Source organism: Centropristis striata, chromosome 9, assembly GCF_030273125.1.
Source record: "Centropristis striata isolate RG_2023a ecotype Rhode Island chromosome 9, C.striata_1.0, whole genome shotgun sequence".
Lineage (NCBI taxonomy): Eukaryota > Metazoa > Chordata > Actinopteri > Perciformes > Serranidae > Centropristis > Centropristis striata.
The window spans coordinates 40,231,159-40,250,817 of NC_081525.1; the positions used below are offsets into that span (position 1 = coordinate 40,231,159).

Here is a 19,659-nt window from a genome sequence, read left to right on the forward strand (position 1 = left end):
TGAGCGGCTCCATTCTGCATAACGAGTACTTTTACTTTGATACTTTAAGTACATTTTGATGCTGATACTTTTGTACTTTCACTTAAGTACATTTTGAATGCAGGACTTTTACTTGTAGTGGAGTCATTTCACAGTGTTGTATCAGTACTTTTACTTAAGTACAGGATCTGAATACTTTTTCCACCACAGCATCTACTGTCGGTGATTCACTGACTCCTACAACCCCACTTCAAATCATCCAAACTATCCCTTCAATAGTAATTGTTCTTTTCTGTAGCAGTAGTTTTAAAGGAGTAAGGTTTCTCCCTGAACTGTGTCTGGTGACCCTGACAGACTCCTTCCTCCTTCCTCTCTGTCCTCCTCCTCTTCCTCAGGGTACGGACAGGACCTGACAGCCTTCAGCCACAGCTTCGCAGACCCGAGCCAGCCGACGGCTTCGTACGGGCCGCCGACAGCACAGCCCTCGGCCGCCCCGCAGTCCGCCGCCACCGCGTTCGGCAGAGGGCAGAACCACAACGTACAGGGCTTCCACCCGTATCGACGCTGACCGCCACACGCTGGCGGCGCTGCTGTGTAAAGTTCAAAAACAAAAACAAAAAAAAAAGAAGTCAGGGAAATGTTTGTTTTCGCTAAAAAGCAAAACTGGAGTTCTGGATTGTTCTATGGGAATGTTGAATGCACACAGTTTGTGAAACAGAAACCTTTGTTAAAGCAGGGATTCCAGTAAATTCAAAAGGGGTCGAAAGATGCCCAAGTTTTTTTTTTTTGCATAACTTAATGAACATTCAGCAGAAAGAAGCTTTTATCCCCCACCTCCCCCACCCCATGTTTTATAGTAGAACTAAACTACTTTGCAATAATTTTGATTGTCTGGTCAAACACTAGCACAGAGACAATATGTAAAGAGACTTGCATATAAATATGTATATTTATGGTGGACACAAATGAAAACAGGGTCTCAAGTTTCCTCAGCTTTAAATTCTAGGGAAAAAAATGTTTTTATTTTTCATTTGGTGGATTTTGTTTACTTTCTGAGCCTTTAAAGTTTGTTTAAAATGGAGATTATGAATATATATATTATACACAAACTGTGCAATTTTTTAAAAAGAGAATTTTGTACTATAAATGTACACTTTGCTTGTTTTTTTATTTAAAGATGTAGACTTCCCTCAGGTGGCTCTTTTGGGTGCATTTTTTGCACTTACGCAAAAAGAAAAAAAGGACAAATTATTACAAAAATAAATGTTTTAAGGATACGGTGCTTGTCCCAGGTGTTTGTATTTGGTTGTGGATGTTTTTGCTTCTGGTGTTTTGGTGGAAGACCTGCAAACTATTAGTCAATTTATCCATTGGTAGATTGAGACAAGATTAATTGCCATCTTTTTGATAGTTCATTAATCGTTTCAGTCGTTATTTAAAGTAAAAATGGCAACAAAAACAAATAGCATATTTGCAACTTTCCTCAGTTTGATGATATTGTAAATTAAACATCTTTGAGTTTTGGACTGGTGATCAGAGACATTTGTAGACGTCACATGGAGCTTTTACAAACTGATTTTTTACTCATTTCTAGTGCTGTTCTTGACTAAAGACGATTTAATTTTTTTCAAAAGATCTATAATGTTGAGTTTCCCCCTAAAGACTCCTTTAAGATACTCCTTTAAAACCTTTAAGATCTTCATCAGCATGAAAAGAAAAAACAACCAGTTAGTTGATTAATAAACGAGTGAGTCTGGAGTCTCATTTTGCCGTGCGTCCATGAAAAGTTTTCAGATTCATTGATTTGAATTATCAGGATATTCTACTTTTTTAAATACTTTTTTGTAGGCTTCATACTTCAATGAAAATGTTAATATTTGCATCTATAATATTTAATAGATTTTGCTCTAACAAATTAGAACTTTTAGAATCTGCAATTATGTCTAATACATGTCCAATGTCTTTCTACTTCATTTATTTTGTGTTTTTTTTTCATAACTAAGAAACAAAAAATAAAAAAAAAGGTACTATTTATAATCTACATTATAAGGAGTCTGCTTGAAAGAAAAATTAGAACCTTTGGAATAGATAATTGATGAATGAATTGAGAAAATAATTGTGTGATTAATCGATAATTGAAACAATCATTAGTTGCAGCCTTACAGCTAAAGATTTACTTGGTAACTTTTCTGAGTTTAAAGTTTTAAACAAACTGAATCCTACTAGTATTTTTATGCTTTTAAGAACTTAAAAAATATTATATAATATAATAATATATAACTATTACTACGGTTGATATTTCCACAGGATAGCATGAGGATTATTTCTGCTGTGGAATAAAAGAGAAATGAAAACTTAATGTAAATAAATTAAACGTCGACACCAAAAATTTGACGGATCACATCCGGGTCAAAGGTCGTGACTCTTTACGTTCTATCTCACAAGCTACTTCCGCGTTGTTGTTAGCACGTTAGCATTGAGCTTCCTGTTCTCCGGAAAGTAGTTAACTTGTGTCATTTATTCAGCCCCTGACCGCTGTTTCCAACACAGACGTTTCTTCGAAAACAGACGAAGAACTTTGACGGTTTTTGGGCAGAAAGTGTAAGCTTGAGATGAACTGAGTGTTGACTGTTTGGATTTGTTTTGTGTTGTAAGCTAGCCGCTGCCTGTATACCGTTAATGGGCGGCTAATGCTAGCTGTAGCTCAAACTAACGTAGAGTTTAATCAACAGCGGTTTAATGACAATATCATGATAGTTTGTCAGGTTTTATGTGGAGGACACATTCCACCAGATGTCATGTGTTTTGTGTGAAACTGTCGGTCACTTTTAGCTTAATTAGCCGGTAAATGAAAGCGGAACTGTTAGTAGACTGGAACACCAAAAATATGTTACAGTGATGTTATAAACCGTCACACTGTTAAAATAGTCGCCTAAGTCATTTTTTCAAGTTTTGCAGGAAACATAAAAGAAATCACAAAGTGTAACATATGACATTTATTGATCATTTCACTCAAAAAGGATGTAACAAAGGATGACTATTGGCATAGTACACGGTGTATAAATTATGTTATTTAAGACTTTTTTGAACATGCCTTTGTGACTTAACCCTCCTGTTGTCCTCGGGTCAAAGAAGGAAGAAGAGGGAAGGACGCAAAGGGAAGTAAAAAAGGATGGAGGAAAGAAGGAAGGAAAGAAAGAAGGATGGAGGAAGGAAAGCAGAGAGGAGGAAAAGGAGAAAGAATGGAAAGGAGAGAGAAAAGAAGGAGGATGGAGGAAAGAAAGGGGAGGAGGAGAAGAAAGGAAGGAAAAAATAAAGAAGGAGGGAGGAAGGAAAGAAAGAAAGAAAGAAAGAAGGGAAGGAAAGGGGGGGAAGAAGAAAGGAGGATAGAGGAAGGAATGGAGGCGGGAAGGATGAAAGAAGGAAGGAAGGAGGAAAGGAGAGGAAATCAGGAGGAAGGAAAGAAGAGAGAAAGTAAAGGAGATAGCGGAAGGAGGAAAGAAAAGAAGGGAAGGAGGGAGGAAAGGAAGGAAAGAAAGAAAGGAGGATAGAGGAGGAAGGAAAGAAGGAAGGAGGATAGAGGAGGAAGGAAAGAAGGAAGGAAGGAGGAAAGAAGAGAGGAAGGCAGGAGGAGGGAGGAAAGAAGGAATAGTCAAAACAGATTGGGTCAATTTGACCCAGGAGGACGACAGGAGGGTTAAGCAAGATATGGTAACACTTTATTTTGAAGGTGTCTACATAAGAGTGACACAAGCCTGTCATAAACATGACATGACAAGTATCATGAGCATTAATGTTACTTCAAATTGTCAAAGAAGTGATGATCTTAACCATAGGTGGCTATGAGGAGACGATTTAGGCAAAAAAAAACAATTTTGACAAAAGTGTGATGTTATATTATACTTAGTTGCCACTTTATAAGGTACACCTAGCTAAAATTAATTCAGTCTAATACAACAGTCTTAATAAAAACCTACTTTATGACGGTTTATATTGTTAAATATATCGTCACCCTGTTAAAATAGTCGCCTAACTCATTTTTTCAAGTTTTGCAGGAAACATAAAAAAAATCACAAAGTGTAACATATGACATTTATTGATCATTTCACTCAAAAAGGATGTAACAAAGGATGGCTGTTGGCATAGTACACGGTGTGTAAATTATGTTATTTAAGACTTTTTTGAACATGCCTTTGTGTCTTAAGCAAGATATGGTAACACTTTATTTTGAAGGAGTCTACATAAGAGTGACACAAGCCTGTCAGAAACATGACATGACAAGTATCATGAGCATTAATGTTACTTCAAAGTGTCAAAGAAGTGATGATCTTAACCATAGGTGGCTATGAGGAGACGATTTAGGCAAAAAAAAAACAATTTTGACAAAAGTGTGATGTTATATTATACTCAGTTGCCACTTTATAAGGTACACCTAGCTAAAATTAATTCAGTTTAATACAACAGTCTTAATAAATACCTACTTTATGACGGTTTATATTGTTAAATATATCGTCACCCTGTTAAAATAATCTCCTATCTCATTTTTTCAAGTTTTGCAGGAAACACAAAAAACTTCGCCAAAAGTAAAAAGTAACATGTTATTATTAGTTTATTTAAAAGGGGACAGTGCAATTTCATAAAACACATGATCATTTCACTCAAAAAGGATGTAACAAAGGATGGATATTGGCATAGTAATAACACTGTGTGTAAATTATGTAACTTAAGAGAAATAAATGACTTAGGTAATTTTTTGAACATGCCTTTGTGACTTAAGCAAGATATGGTGACACTTTATTTTGAAGGTGTCTACATAAGAGTGACACAAGCCTGTCATAAACATGACATGACAAGTATCATGAGCATTAATGTTACTGCAAAGTGTCATTAATGTTCATGACACATCCCATGTCATGTTTATGACACGCTCATGTCACTCTTATGTAGACACCTTCAAAATAAAGTGTTGCCAATATTAGTGTGAACAATAAAACACTGATAAACTAAACTGATAACTAAACAATCTCCCTCCAGCTCTTCTTTGCTGGGTTTTTATCTGATGACTATGAATGTGGAAAACTGTCAAAGAAGTGATGATCTTAAAGGGTAAAATCATGATCTGATCATCTGAGGATGGAGGTGATTTACCATAGGTGGCTATGAGGAGATGATTTAGGCAAAAAAAAAACAATTTTGACAAAAAATGAGATGGGCGAATATTTTAACAGTGTGACGAAATGCTCATATGAGGGGGTGATGCCAGAGAGATCTATGTTGAATATAGTGTTGAAAATACAATCATGTAGCATTTATATTGACATTTGATGAGTTCATGATAAGAAATCTTAAAGTAAGTCTTGTCAGCAGAAGTTATCGAAGTCACATAGCAACAGTTACTGATTAACAGAAACTGACAATAAGATAAGAACCAAACAGTAAAGTAGACTCATGCAACTTCACAGATGTTTGCACAGACTGGACAGACTGTTTTTATTAAGTGTATTTCCTCTTTTGATTCAGACGTTTTGTTTCTAGCTTTATGTGACAGAAGAGACTATGCTAATTAACAAATACACATATTATAAAAAAGGTATTTAATGTGTGCTCCCTGACCAAGGTGTAACAAAAGACTACCTAAAATAAAGGAAAAACAAAACCAGAGCATGTGGTTAAAAGGTTGGAAAAGGACACAAATGTTTAAAGCAGGCAGTAAAGAGTCATTTTTTAAAGTAAAAATACGAACAGAAACAAAAATCAGCGGTTCCGGCATCTTCAATGTGAAGATTTGCAGATTTGCAGTGTTGAACATCTCAAGGTCTGTCCTTGACTAAACACATTCTTGGTTTAGTAACTGACTCATTCATTTTTCCTATCGTAAACAGAGTTTCTCCCCAAAGACTTGCGTAAAGGCACCAATTTAACTTATGTTAAGTCATTCAGCATGAAAACAAAATTCTAAGTGAGTCAAGAAATCCTAAACCAAACCAACAAATGAATTGACTAAGAGGTGGCAGCCTGAGACATTGTATAAAAACATATTAGGGGTGTCACAAATTAAATTCTTGATTGAAAATGTATGGAAATTTCACTTGCCCTCATTTAAGAAAAACATGGCAGTTATATCACTGGATGTTCTGGATCCTGACTGATTATAAATGATCTAAATTACAGAAAATTAATATTTTTTCAAGACCTTCATGCTGTCTTGCCAATATGAGGGGAAATCATGATTGACTATACCAAATGGGTGTCAGTTAACACACTCTTATCTTTACTAATGTTTACTTAATGTATTTACATGGATATTTAATAGGATATAATGCCAGTGTGTTGAATAACTTCCATGTAATGGGACACTGTGACTCAAATGTTATTTCAAAATGTGTCACTACACAGGACACACCTCTTGTGGGATTTAAGTGCTTTTTCTATTTATTTATAAATATTTTTATAGGGAAAAACAGTGGTTTAACTGAACATCTCTGGGTTTTAGACTGAAAAAAACAAGATTTTAAAGACATCACCTTGGACTTGGAGAAACGAGGATAGTCATTTTACTCTATTTTCTTATTTTATGGACCAGACAATAAATGTATTAATTGAAAATAGAATCTGCGGATTAACCAATAATTTAAAAAATAATTATTAGTTGTAGCCCTAATATTATATCTTGGAGGAAGTTAAGTAGACTACAGTTAAGTAGAATGAAATAAAGGAAAAACAGATGTTTTAGTAATTTGACAAAAACAAAAAAAGGTACAATAATAATAATAATAATAATAATAATACATTTTATTTGTAAAGCACTTTTCATACAGAAATCTCAAAGTGCTACAGAAACAAGAAAGAGAAAACTCATTAAAATCAGAAGTAGATTAAAAAAAAAAAGACACGGGTAATAAAGTACATTATGCAGAGACAAAATAAAAACATCTAGGGACAACCTAAAAATGCCTCAATTATGATATTTGTTCTTTCTGACAGACACATAAGTTGGTTAAAGTGAGTTCCTGCCGTGTTTTCCTGGGAATGAACTTCTATAGAATTTGCATGTTGGCCCCAGGCAGCAGAACAGCCTCCAGTATACAGCCGGCAGGAAAATGTGGAGTGGTGGTGTAACATTCACCACGGTTATAACACAGTTATAACACAGACGCTGAAGCATCATGCAGCTGAGTCACTCGGTGAGGCTCATATCAGGAACACGCAGCTGGAAGCTGAAGAGCAGCAGCTCCACGATGAAGCAGCTCAGAGACGTCTGGCCAGAACGCCACTGCAGTAACACCTTCACTAGTGATAGCATGCTAGCTTAGCTTAGGGCAGCTGTTCTCAACCTGGGGGTCGGGACCCCAATTAGGGTCGCGAGATGATTTCTGGGGATCGCCAAATCATTTTGGAAGTCAGCGTGTGTTAATGTGTTTTAGTCGTTTGGGTCACTTAATGTCTTTTTTGGTCATTTTGTGTCTTTTTTTGGTCATTTTGTGTCTTTTTTGATCATATTGTTTCTTTTTTTGGTCATTGTGTGTCTTTTTGGTCATTTTGTGTCTTTTTTTGATCATTTTATAGTCAATTTGTGTGTCTTTTGGTCATTTTGTGTCTTTTTTGGTCATTTTGTGTCTTTTTTTAATCATTTTGTAGTCAATTTGTGTCTTTTTTGGTCATTTTGTGTCTTTTTTTGGTCATTTTGTGTCTTTTGTTTGGTCATTTTGTGTCTTTTAGGTCATTTTGGGTTTTTTTGGTCATTGTGTGTCTTTTTTTGGTCATTTTGTGTCTTTTTTTTGGTCTTTTTGTGTTTTTTTTTGGTCTTTTTGTGTCTTTTTTTGGTCATTTTGTGTCTTTTTTTGATCATATTGTTTCTTTTTTTGGTCATTGTGTGTCTTTTTTGGTCATTTTGTGTCTTTTTAGGTAATTTTGTGTCTTTTTAGGTCATTTTGTGTCTTTTAGGTCATTTTGTGTCTTTTTTTGATCATATCGTTTTTTTTTTGGTCATTTTGTGTCTTTATTTTTGGTCATTTTGTGTCTTTAGGTCATTTTGTGTCTTTTTTTTAAATCATTTTGTGGTCAATTTGTGTCTTTTTTGGTCATTTTGTGTCTTTTTTGGGTGATCTGAACTGTGCGTGTGAGATTGTGTCCAGTGAGCGGGGGTCACGGACAACATGCATGTTAAATTGGGGGTCGCGACTCAAAAAGGTTGAGAACTACTGGCTTAGGGCACGGTCTAGGTTCACACATATTCATTCCTGGTTAAATGATGTGTTCGTCAGTTAGGCCGGACTAGATAACTGTTCTAACTGTGTGACTCCTTCAGGTGGTGATGTGTGTTGGTCTGGTTTCCTGCAGGGTTCCAGGTCTGGTCCAGGGTCGTTGAACAGTTAATGCACAGAGTAAAGAGGCTGAAAATTGAAGATAAAACAGAAGACGGCCAGGAAAGGTATGGAGCATTTTACCCTCACAGCTGGCAGAAACATATGTGTTGAAGTTTCTGTTGAACGGCATTTTTTACTCAAAGTTTTGTGTTTGCTTCCCTGAAATATTTACAGATATGACATTCTGTTATGTTAGAAAATGACCTTCAGGGCAAACCTGCCATTTTTATTCGTGTAGTTTATTAGTGAAACGAGGTAGTTTGTATGCTGAAGAAGATGTGCAGATTTCAAAATCAGTATCACTTTAAATTATTTCTCAAACACATCTTTATAAAAAGCCTCTTGTTAATCTATTTGACCATACTTCTAATATATTTTATCTGTTGTAATTGTTTATTGTTTTCTTTAATTCATTTATTGTTGGGTTTATATTAATTAGCCTGATTTTAATTTAATTTTTTTATTAATATTTTACAGCCATGTTGTGAGGCTGTACTTTGCCATGACATTGTCAGTTAGCATGCTAACATTAGTAGCAACCATCCTGGTTTATCATAGAATCATCAGAATTCATCTTTAGGGGAAGTGAATGTGTTACAGAAAGTCTCATGTCAGATTTGTATTGCCATTCAAAGTGCCACACCGCTAATTTTGTTAATAAAAGTAACATTTAAAGATTTCTTTGAGAGGTTTTAACTGCTCCAACACTGAAGTTATATGATTGCAGGGTAAATACAGTGCGTTTTCTGTCAGAATGCTTAAGTAGGTAAATTAAAGTGTTCTCAATCAAAGATACCCATATTCCACTGTGTTGTTTGGAGCGGCTAATCCAGATAGTGTAAAAAGTAGTTATGAAGCTAAGGCTATCTCCCTTTCAACATTGTTAGCCAGAAAGCTAATTCTACAGTTTTGGAAATCTGAAAGGGCTCCTACATTTGAAATGTGGTTGAGAGAGCTGGGAAATGTATCAGGTACATAATATCTACTAAAGAGGATATCTTTTCTAAAATATGGCAACCTTTTCTTGATTTAATGTCTAAAAACTGAATTAGTGTTATTCTGTTGCTGTGCCATTTATGTTTTTCCCTTGTTTTGTTTGTCTAATGTCAAAAACTCTGTCAAAAAAAAAACCAAAACATGTATTGTTCTGTGTAGCTCCACCATTTATCTCTAATTTGTATACATCATTTGTATATATTTTTCTGTTATGAAAACAATAAAAATAAATACACAAAAAAAAGATATCCCCATATTAGTCAGTTAGCGTGTTAGCTAGTGTGATTTACTGTATCTGATCAGTGTGATGTCTGTCCACAGCGTCAAACAGGCACTGGCAGGCATGATGGGGGTGGACGAGCTCACAGACAGCACGGAGGTGGTGGAGATGGAGGATGTGAATCCCACCCAGTTCCAGGTGGAGAAACATACCTGGGACGGCCTGCGTAAGATCATCCACAACGACAGGAAGCACACCGGCATGGTCATCAACAAGGCGCCGCACGACTTCCAGTTCGTCCAGAAGGACGAGGCCAGCCCGCACTCGCACCGCGTCTTCTACCTGGGTAAGGTGGAGCGGATAGCGGGGACCTTTAACACTGGAGGGACATGGCTCACTGTTAGACAGGATCAGTGGCGGTTCTAGATCATTTTACTGTGGGGGCCAAGGAGGGGCCAGTGTTTAATCAGAGGGGCACATTTAAATACTGCAAAGATGATATTTAAGCATTCAAAACCTTTAAAAATCTAATTTAAGTATATTTGGAAGATACAAATACATTGACTGAAACAATGAGACTTACCAACAAGAAAAGTTATTTTTGTACGACAATATTTCTCATCTTTGTGCACAATTACTTTTTATTTGTTTTGAAAGTGCAGTACAGTCAGAATGATTGTTTTTTTTAATATACACAAGCTTTTATTGCTTTTATTTAACTACACAATGTACACATTTTTGGTTCCTTTTGTACACAATGTGATATTGTTTGAAGAAAAAATAGGTAAGAATTGTTCCGTCGTTCATTGTTATAAATTGATCATTTTATTATTAATAAATTTAAATTTAATAAGCAGGAGCAGAAGCGAGTGCAATTTATTAATTCGTTTGTAGAACCGCCACTGGAGAGGATCTGAAATGAAAACACGCCACGACTCAGCAGGAACAGCTGTGAACATTTTGAGAAATGATCAAGCAGTTCTTGACTTTTGGTTGTCTTCAGTGGCAGACACATTTTAACAAGTGAAACAAACGGGTACAGCAGAATGTTCACCCCAAGACAATTTAAAAAAAATTGTTGCACTGATTTTTAAATATACGAATACGAAAACTTCATTATCCACTGAGTGTAAATTCCTCTTTGGTTTCACCATAGACATGTCTCAAAACAAACAGAATAAATAGTAAAACAATAAAGAAAAACATTTCAAGGATAGAAAAATATAAAATAGCCTACAGCAATAACTGTACTTCACACACCACCCATTCAAGTAAAAGCACACCACAGTACAACTCAAGTTTACAAATGTAGGTCTAAGACCAATAAATATTCAGAGAATAAAACCCTCAGCAAAGGAAACAACAGAAGTAAATATCTACCGCATTCTGCTCTTATTTATAGCGTTGACAGCTTCATATTGCTCTTACAGCCAGAACTGTATTTGGTATTACAAAGAGGGGATGGATCTTCAAATTCTTTTTTATTTTTTTGTATTTTGTTCGGTTACTGTAACAGTTTTTTTTATATAACTGCATAGTATCTTAATTACTCTTCCTGCCAGTTTCAGCAACTGAAAGCTGATTCCTATTTAAAAGCCAGTGTTGAGCCCTGCATGATAATAAAATAAATAAATGACTAGAACACGGCTGAGATGAGGTGCTTTCAGCGGCTCAGACCTGTTACCTGCAGATTTAGCTGCTGCTTTTATAATCTGTGGATCCAGCTGGTGACTCAGCCAGCCTGCAACTGTTTTCTAACTCATTTGGTTTCCACAGAGCTGTAGTGGAGAAAACCTGAACCTCAACACGGAGCACCATTTTGCTTTGAGGCCATTTTCTGCTTCTTCTTTTTTTTAATTGCTGTAGTGCGCTGGAAAATGTTAGCTGCTATCTGTTGCCATTAGTCCGGCGGCTTAGGACCAGATTTGGGAATAAAGGGGACACGTCGGACAAAAGCACCATATTTTTTCCACATGCTCTCTATCACTATAGGTTTCAATTTTTGGTAGGAGCCACTTCATCAAGATTGCAGATCGGAGATGGCAGCCATATAAAATCTATGAGAACCAGTATATCTTCTAAGCCACTTGGAAGGTCAATCTTAGTGTCAAAATCTACATTTTCTGGGTCAAAGAATAATTTAAAGCTACTGAGAATATCACTAGATCATCATTTTCGCCATGTATTTACATAATTATTAGATTCCAAACATTTTCAGCTCAGGATTCTCTGCTGCAGCACTTGAAGCGAGTTGCCTACCAGTCTGGGTGAAAATGAACATTTCTATTTGATCAAATAATCATCTAGTGATATTCTCAACAGCTTTAAATGATTCCTTGACCCAGAAAATGTAGATTTTGACACCAAGATTGACCTTCTGAGTGGCTTGGAAGATGTATTGGTTCTCATAGACTTTATATGGGTGCCATCTCGGATTGGCCATCTTGATGAAGTGGCTCCTACCAAAAATTGAAACCTATGGTGATAGAGAGCATGTGGAAAAAAATTGGTGCTTTTGTCCAGCGTGTCCCCTTTATTTAGCTAAGCCACCTGTCTGAAGCAGTTAGTTGTAGTGTGTGAGATCATTTCCAGAGTTGTGAGGTTGTATAATGTATGTATTATTAGCAGTATTAGCATTAGCCATAGCAGCTCCGTGTTGACTCTACATGAACATCTTCCCTCTAGGAATGCCGTACGCCAGCAGGGACAACGCTCTGCTCTACTCAGACATTCCCAAGAAGATCCGCCCCAATGCTCTGTTGGTGTTGTCATGGAAACAGCTGCTGAACCACTTCCGGGTGAGATATTTAACTGTATAACACAATGAATTCACTAGTTTATAAAGCTGTTTATTTCTTTACATTTACACCCTCTCATTTAAAGAACGATAGTAAAAGTCTATTCCTTCTCAAATGAGTACTTCCTGATTAGCGGTGTCGTAGCTTGTTGCTATTGCTAAAAAATAGTCAAACTACAAACATTATTAAGCACAAATAAACGAGTTTTAACCATAAAATATGATCAGCTTTTGTACCTGGTCCATTTTTTTTCTGGGGATAAGCTGCTGATTGACTTTACCAAGATGCTGCCATTTGATTTTTATCAGAGCCGGCCCAAGCCTCCATGGGGCCCTAAGCAAAATTCAGTGTTGGGGCCCTCTATTTTTGCCAATAATATTGATTGTTGATCATTCACACACCTACTACAAACTCATTGCGGCTCTGGCGGTGTTGTTTACATTATGCTATTGTCAGCCTGATATGTCTTCACACATTTAAGGGGGTGTCCCAGTTAATTACATAAATAATACCAATGCAATAATGATACAAATGATATCAATGAATAAATGAATGATGTCCAGGGTGTCACATGTGTTTTTTAATCTAAAAATGTATCACATTCAACTATAGAGTGACTTGGGGTTGATTTACACAACAATCCAAATGGTAAAGCATTATTTTTACTGTAAAAGTGTCATCTGGTTTATTATTTTTGAAAAACGTGAAAACATTCCTTTATCTTGGCGATGTTGACATAAAAGTGTATTTTTGTTCAATAATATATCTTTGAGCATATAGAAAGTGTCACTCATGCATGCAAAATATTAAACAAAATATGTACATATTTTTTGTTAATTGCTCTTGGGGGCCCCCTAGTGGCCACGGGGCCCTAAGCAGTCGCTTAGTTCGCTTATGCCTTGGGCCGGCTCTGATTTTTATACTGATTAATGTATTGACTACTGAGGACAACAGGTCATAGTTCAGCAAAATTAAGTATAAGGTCCAGCAAACCTAAAATTAAATGTCCACATATGAGGACGCAGGGTCACAGGAGGTTAATGTGATGGAGCCTATGTGAACCAGATTCAGATTATTATTGTTAACAGGATGGTTATGACCCACAGATAAGAGGCTCCTTCTTTTCTTTAATTTAGTCTGGTAATGTTCTCCTACCATGTGTTCGTTCTGAACGATCTCTCTCTGACTTTGACCTCGTTGGCCAGCGTCATCACTAGTGTGTCCTCCTGTCACCTCTGACCTCAGGCCAGCCCTCGCCACGGGGGCTTCTCCCGGGAGGAGGAGCTGCTGCGAGAGAGGAAACGTTTGGGGGTTTCTGGCATCACCTCCTATGATTACCACCGACCCAGCGGCCTCTTCCTCTTCCAGGCCAACAGCAGCCTCTACTTCTGCCGTGACGGGGCAAACAACACCTTCATTGTGAGTTTAATACAGAGAAATACGATAATTGATACACTGGCATGGCTGATATTATCAGCTGATATTATCTTATCACCGATACATCAGTTGTGGAGTATATTTATAGTTTGTGGATGAGTAACAAGTAGTACTACAGAAGTTTATTGTTCCAACTATTTAATTTCCCTCTCAACAGCTTTGTGTTTTCAGCTTTGTGGCAAAGCATTTTTCTGATATTTTAGGTTGTTTATTTATCTTAGGAGTTGGAGAACTTCCTTTCAAGATTCAACACTTGATCCCTGAGTTTATTAGAAAAAAATTAAATCTCATACTTTGGATATTACATATTTTACTGGGCAGTGACACTGTGTTAAACCAAATACCAGTCCATTATGTCACCACATTTTTTTAACTCTGAAATATCAATTTTGGCTTTCTTAATGAGACTCTAGTCAGAAAAATACTGGACCAAATTAAATGTTTGTCAAAGACGAAGCATGGAACTGGAGTAATTTCAGATGAAATAATAATAATAATAATAATAACCTGTTTGTGTTTATGCAGACTTCTCCCATGGAGCCTGTTGAGATTAAGAGCCAGACTTCAGGCACACGCATGGACCCCAAGATCTGCCCAGCGGACCCCAACTTCATTGGCTTCATCAACAACAACGACATCTGGGTGACCAGCATCGAGACTGGAGAAGAGAAGAGGCTGACCTTCTGCCATAAAGGTCAGGACCAGACACTCAGACTGTCCTGGAGAGTCTTATCCAGTACTTTGAAGTGTTTCACACAGTTATTTTTGAAATATATTTATTCTAGGTATCGATAATCCCAAAGAGGACCCCAAATCTGCTGGTGTTGCCACTTTTGTCACACAGGAAGAGTTTGACCGATTCACCGGATACTGGTGGTCTCCAGCTGCACGAGAAGGTGAGAGAGTCGGAGAAACACTGATTGTGTCTGTAGTTTTCCTAGTAAGGTTTATTATCATCATCATAGATCGTGGATTTTTTTGTTATTAAACTTTTTATTTGAAGAAAAACAAAACAGCACATACATGTTGCTCTACATCTTGTAAACATGTCAAGTCTTTTCATCAAAACATAAAAAGAAAGAAATGGTTTTAAAGAATAAAAATAATAATATAAATAAAATCAAAATCACATCCTTGCAAAAGCATTTAAACTATCACAATACTCTTACAAAGACATACTTATACCTAAATTGATAGGCAACTTGAAAATCAGAAAAAAAATAAAATAAAGATAATAATGATAATTCGAAAATCATAACAGTATTAATAATAGTGAGTTTATCTGCCCCATGTAAACTTTCCTTCGTCCATGTTTTCTTCTGCAAACAGAACCTTATCATGGGGTGATAACATTGATGACAAGAGCAACATCAACTCAAATGATAATACTAGTAAATTAAATAAAGATAGTTTGCTACATACATGTATAGCCCTGACTAATACTAGTATAGTTATTGAAACAGAAACAAAAACAAAAACAAAAAAAAACAGAACCAGATAAGATGAGTCAAGAACTCGAGAGGGGGTTTATCACTTTAACCAGTATCTTGCATCTAAGTTGTTAGATAGTTTGTACAGCTTTATAGATTGTGGATTTTAAGCATGCATACATAACAAGAATGTAGCATATGAGACTGTTTCTGTACAGTTTGTCACAGACACAAAGTTTTCAAAAATGATACCTACCCGGTTGCAGTTTTCTCATGTAAGCCAAAGCGTCTCTGACTGGTTTTCCGGGTGTTTCTCTGTGGTTCAGAATCAGACGGCAGTAAGACTCTCCAGGTTCTCTATGAGGAGGTGGACGAGTCTGAGGTGGAGATCATTCATGTTCCCTCTCCGGCTCTGGAGGAGCGTAAGACTGACGTCTACAGGTATCCACGTGCAGGTAACCACACACAGTCCAAAAAAAAAAAAAAGCTTTTCATTTACAATATAAAATATGTGATGTACTCATCCTTTTTCAGGGTTTTTATAATAAAAATGAATTTGCAACAGGCCTGTTTATTGAAAGGTTCCCTGTGGATTTTTCTTTCAGTCAAATAAAAGTTATGTTTACATTCAGTGTTCTCACCAGAATACATTGTGTGTGTTCTTGAGGTGTAACAAACATGTTGAATGCAATTCCTTCCTCATAAAACATTTGCAAAGCTGAATGCTGCATTGTTTAAATGATCCATGCTTAGCTAGCAGTTCTAACTGGGCAGCAAGGCTGGTCCAAATGTTTTCAAATGGCTGCACGAGGCTAAACGGAGTGACTAGACAGAATGTGTTTAGCTCATTCATGCTGCTCTTCTTTCTGTCTGATCACCAGACACATGATTAACACAGACTGTTGTGGTGTTTTGGGCAATAGTTCAGCTTAGACCATTCAAATGTTCACTGCAATGCCTGATTTTATGTGAATGCAAAATGCAAAACTATAAGAAAAGAAAACTGCTGCAGAAAATTGCAACAGGTCAAAAACTCCATGGGGGACCTTTTTAAAATTCTGCATGTATTTTGGGACCTTTTTAAAATTCTGCATGTATTTTGGGACCTTTTTTAAAAATTCTGCATGTATTTTGGGACCTTTTTAAAATTCTGTATGTATTTTGGGACCTTTTTAAAATTCTGCATGTATTTTAGGACCTTTTTAAAATTCTGCATGTACTTTGGGACCTTTTTAAAATTCTGCATGTATTTTGGGACCTTTTTAAAATTCTGCATGTATTTTGGGACCTTTTTTAAGATTTTGCATGTATTTTGGGACCTTTTTTAAAATTCTGCATGTATTTTGGGACCTTTTTGAAATTCTGCATGTATTTTGGGACCTTTTTAAAATTCTGCATGTATTTTTGGACCTTTTTAAAATTCTGCATGTATTTTGGGACCTTTTTTAAAATTTTGCATGTATTTTGGGACCTTTTTTAAAATTCTGCATGTATTTTTGGACCTTTTTAAAATTCTGCATGTATTTTGGGACCTTTTTAAAATTCTCCATGTATCTTGGGACCTTTTTAAAATTCTGCATGTATTTTGGGACCTTTTTTTAAATTCTGCATGTATTTTGGGACCTTTTTAAAATTCTGCATGTATTTTGGGACCTTTTTTGAAATTCTGCATGTATTTTGGGACCTTTTTAAAATTCTGCATGTATTTTGGGACCTTTTTAAAATTCTGCATGTATTTTGGGACCTTTTTAAAATTCTGCATGTATTTTGGGACCTTTTTGAAATTCTGCATGTATTTTGGGACCTTTTTGAAATTCTGCATGTATTTTTGGACCTTTTTAAAATTCTGCATGTATTTTGGGACCTTTTTTAAAATTTTGCATGTATTTTGGGACCTTTTTTAAAATTCTGCATGTATTTTGGGACCTTTTTAAAATTCTGCATGTATTTTGGGACCTTTTTAAAATTCTCCATGTATCTTGGGACCTTTTTAAAGTTCTGCATGTATTTTGGGACCTTTTTTGAAATTCTGCATGTATTTTGGGACCTTTTTAAAATTCTGCATGTATTTTGGGACCTTTTTTGAAATTCTGCATGTATTTTGGGACCTTTTTAAAATTCTGCATGTATTTTGGGACCTTTTTAAAATTCTGCATGTATTTTGGGACCTTTTTTAAAATTCTGCATGTATTTTGGGACCTTTTTTAAAATTCTGCATGTATTTTGGGACCTTTTTAAAATTCTGCATGTATTTTGGGACCTTTTTAAAATTCTGCATGTATTTTGGGACCTTTTTTAAAATTCTGCATGTATTTTGGGACCTTTTTAAAAAATTCTGCATGTATTTTGGGACCTTTTTTTAAAATTCTGCATGTATTTTGCAGTATGTTGTGTAACTCCATCAGTACAGTTTGACACGTGTAACTTCAGGCTTCCATTAATATCAGTAAGGTTTCATGTTTGTTTCTGCTGTGGATCATAACTCACTTTTGTTTTTTGTTTTTCTCCAGGCAGCAAAAATCCTGACATTACTCTCAAAATAGCAGAAATTAAGACAGACAATCTCGGCAAAGTGAGTGCTGGTTCAGTGGCAAAAAGCATAATTAACCAGAATGTTCCTAGAGAGAAGTTCCCATGCAGCTTCTTGTTGTTCCCTCAGATTGTCAGCACTCAGGAGAAGGTGCTGCCTGTTCCCTTCACCAGCCTGTTCCCTGATGCTGAATACATCACCAGAGCCGGGTGGACAAAAGACGGCAGATAGTATGTTTGTTTGTTTATTTTCTTTCAAAAAGTAGTGTAGTGGCAATTTTGTCCGAAAAAAATAACAAAATTAAACTTAAAACAAACTTAATCAAAATGCCACTGATGCACCATGAGCATGTGGTGTAGCAGGCAGAGAAGGTGATGTCCATGCATGATTGTTAGTTCCAAAGGTTTATTTTGTCCATAACGAGCAAGAAAACAAAAGAACAAAGAAACATGGCTCCTGCTGGTAATAAACCATCGGCCCACCCAGGTGCATGCTGGTACTCTGCCTACTCACCTACCTATATAACATCAGGCGCCCACGGTGCCAACCCAAATTCCATAAAACACAAAATATAATACACTACTGGTCAAAAGTTTTAGAACACACCAACTTTTCCAGAATTGAATTGAAAATTATGCAGTTAAATGTGTCAGTGTACTCTGAAATTAATGCACATTTGCAACATTTAAAATTCTTTATTGAGCATGATAGTGTTTTGAAAGTAAAAAAAGACTCAAAATCACATTTTATGTTGGACTAAAGGACTAAAAAAAGACACAAAATGACCAAAAAAAGACACAAAATGACCAAAAAAAGACACAAAATGACTTACAAAGACATGAAAAGAATTCAAAAATGGACAAAATAGCCCAAGACTCCATAGAGTTAAGTTGTTAACCCATTTCTTGTTCCCTGAAAAAGGCCTACTTGTATAATTCTGAAATGTACATTATTTTCCAGTTTTGGTTAAGCTTACCTTTTTTTATTTACCTCTGGCAGTTCACCACTTACCTTTGGACCCTTTCAAGCTGTTCATTTGACTTGAACTGCTTGAATTTCAATAAAAAACTGGAAAAATTGGGGTGTTCTAAAACTTTTGACCGGTAGTATATGTAAACTAAATATGCTAAACAATAATGATGACTAAACTAAACAATTAACTATTAAAACCAACTAATAAACAAACATCTAGAATAATCAAACGATACTCATTGTTAATAATAAACTGAACAGACAACTAAATACTAACAAGAACTAAATAGCTCCAACAAGTAGAAAAACACCTTGTTTTTTAAAAGCACCATAAATATTCAATTCAATTCAATTCAATTGGCTTTATTGGCATGACGTAACAATGTATATATTGCCAAAGCAACCATCAGAAAAAAAGATAACAAGATAAGGAAAGCAATATTTACAATAAATTATTATAACTCTGTTATTCATTTTAAAAGAAAAGAAAAACTAATAACAATAAAAGAAAGCAATATTTACAATCATTGAATTACAATCAACATATAATTTATACAATCTAACTGTCCCAGCAAAAAAAGAAGAAAAAACAAAATAAAAAATAAAAACAAAACAACCAACAGCTGTATACTAAATAGCTAGTAAAGCCAGAATGAAGCACCATGAAGTCCGTATTGTGCACTTGGCTGACATCACTTCCTGTCTCTCTGGTTCAGTGCGTGGGTGGTGATGATGGACCGGCGGCAGCAGCATCTCCAGCTGGTCCTGCTGCCTCCAGCCTTCTTCATCCCTGCTAACCAGGATGAAGCCAGCCGGCAGGAGAGCCTGGAGGCCCTGGGGGACGCCGTCCAGCCCTTCATCATCTACGAGGAGACCAGCGACATCTGGATCAATGTGAGATCTTCCTGCAGATCTGTTCACATTCAGGCCT

The 19,659-nt window shown here is 36.1% G+C and overlaps 2 protein-coding genes across 5 annotated transcripts in view; both read left to right on the top strand.

The window, feature by feature from the left end:
- The window catches only part of dazap1 (DAZ associated protein 1), a 42,747-nt gene extending 41,491 nt beyond the window's left edge, over window positions 1-1,256 (top strand). For all 4 annotated transcript variants that reach the window (XM_059341396.1, XM_059341398.1, XM_059341397.1 and 1 more), the window contains one exon: window positions 375-1,256. In XM_059341396.1, the coding sequence (XP_059197379.1) occupies window positions 375-547 (173 nt within the window). In that variant the 3' untranslated portion in view covers window positions 548-1,256. The remainder of the gene's footprint in view (window positions 1-374) is intronic.
- A 1,138-nt stretch (window positions 1,257-2,394) lies between these two features.
- Window positions 2,395-19,659, top strand: part of LOC131977921 (dipeptidyl peptidase 9-like) — a 28,777-nt gene continuing 11,512 nt past the window's right edge. Inside the window, exons 1-11 of the mRNA XM_059341392.1 lie at window positions 2,395-2,580; window positions 8,320-8,410; window positions 9,663-9,907; window positions 12,247-12,359; window positions 13,605-13,778; window positions 14,322-14,490; window positions 14,582-14,692; window positions 15,553-15,681; window positions 17,737-17,798; window positions 17,886-17,986; window positions 19,445-19,622. Coding sequence (XP_059197375.1) covers window positions 8,355-8,410; window positions 9,663-9,907; window positions 12,247-12,359; window positions 13,605-13,778; window positions 14,322-14,490; window positions 14,582-14,692; window positions 15,553-15,681; window positions 17,737-17,798; window positions 17,886-17,986; window positions 19,445-19,622 — 1,338 coding nt within the window. The 5' untranslated portion in view covers window positions 2,395-2,580; window positions 8,320-8,354. The remainder of the gene's footprint in view (window positions 2,581-8,319; window positions 8,411-9,662; window positions 9,908-12,246; window positions 12,360-13,604; window positions 13,779-14,321; window positions 14,491-14,581; window positions 14,693-15,552; window positions 15,682-17,736; window positions 17,799-17,885; window positions 17,987-19,444; window positions 19,623-19,659) is intronic.